At 50.2% G+C, this 1175-nt stretch overlaps 1 protein-coding gene across 1 annotated transcript in view; it reads right to left on the bottom strand.

The window, feature by feature from the left end:
• The window catches only part of PADG_03176 (uncharacterized protein), a gene marked incomplete at both ends in the record, with an annotated part of 1613 nt that extends 548 nt beyond the window's left edge, over nucleotides 1–1065 (bottom strand). Inside the window, 3 exons of the mRNA XM_010759991.1 lie at nucleotides 136–735; nucleotides 837–909; nucleotides 971–1065. Of these exons, the coding sequence (XP_010758293.1) occupies nucleotides 136–735; nucleotides 837–909; nucleotides 971–1065 (768 nt within the window). The remainder of the gene's footprint in view (nucleotides 1–135; nucleotides 736–836; nucleotides 910–970) is intronic.
• Between the last annotated feature and the right edge of the window lie 110 nt (nucleotides 1066–1175).

A 1175-nucleotide genomic window follows, 5' to 3' on the forward strand; every position in this document is an offset into this window, starting at 1 on the left:
GGAGTTGAAATAGAAGATCGACTGCGCTGGCGATACGGCTTCGAAGCGCCCTCCGGGTCTATGTGTTTAATGTAATTAGGATTTCGGGCTGATTTTGAAGCTTTGGCGCATCGACGTAGGGGTATATGTTTTCACAGTGTTGTAAGCCTCGTCTAAATTTGGGTTGTAGGACATTTCTTCGGAGTGTTGAGTTGCAACGCTGCGCATAATGGGATGTGTTCGAGGGCGGACAAATTTTGTGTCATATTCGTTCAACACTTCTTTGTGGACTAATCTCGAGTCTTTCGCCTGCTGCGCAAAGGATGCTGATAGCATCGACATTTGCACAGTTAAGAGCAACGCGAGGAATAGGGTCGTGACAATCGTAACACTAGGTCGCGGGTCTGCTGGGGAGGTGGGAAGGAAAAGACAATATATCATGACATGGCCTGGACTGAATAGACAGAAGAGTCGAAGAGACAGCGGGCGGGGATCCCACATTCCTATCTCCCAAACGTCCTGCTCTGCGCTCGGATGTGCTCTTGCTTCCGCCGACCCAGTTGACATCATCTTGGATAAAACTCGCAACGGTGGCGAAACCATGGGCGACGAGTTCACTGGTACTCGATGCGCAGACGGCGTGGCCGGAGCGGTATCTATCGATGCTTCGAACAGCCGATAATGGCGTTTGCGCCAGAACGTGTAGAACGCGTTCAAAACAGATGTATATGCTAAGAGGTGAACGACGAAGGAAGCCTATCGCAGCGTTAAAAGATATATCAGCGCGAAGTTCACATATACCAACGCCTACAATAGAGACAGGTATTTTAAGGGGTGAAGGGACTAGATCAACATACAAACCAACTGAACCAACTAGTCCGGACAACTTCTCCAAAGACGTCATCCCCGATCCTGCTGCTGCTGGTACAGCTATTTGCGCGTGCTATGAGGAACACCACATTTAACCCAATCCCCAAGGGGGATCGCCCACTCCTTCTCCCATTGCTCCCAGTCACTCGAATCAAGCTCTTCAGACAGCCACAGTAGGAAATCGAGGGGGTTGAGGTACGATTTTATTCGTTCCATGAGCGGGCGGGCGTCGAATTAGAGGCGGCATTGTGAGTGGGATATTTCGCAGCAAGCTCTAGACCCTGGTGGTCGGATATATCGTTGCTATCTGAAGCTCATCCAACAGG

The sequence above is a fragment of the Paracoccidioides brasiliensis genome (genome assembly GCF_000150735.1).
Source record: "Paracoccidioides brasiliensis Pb18 unplaced genomic scaffold supercont2.3, whole genome shotgun sequence".
NCBI lineage: Eukaryota > Fungi > Ascomycota > Eurotiomycetes > Onygenales > Ajellomycetaceae > Paracoccidioides > Paracoccidioides brasiliensis.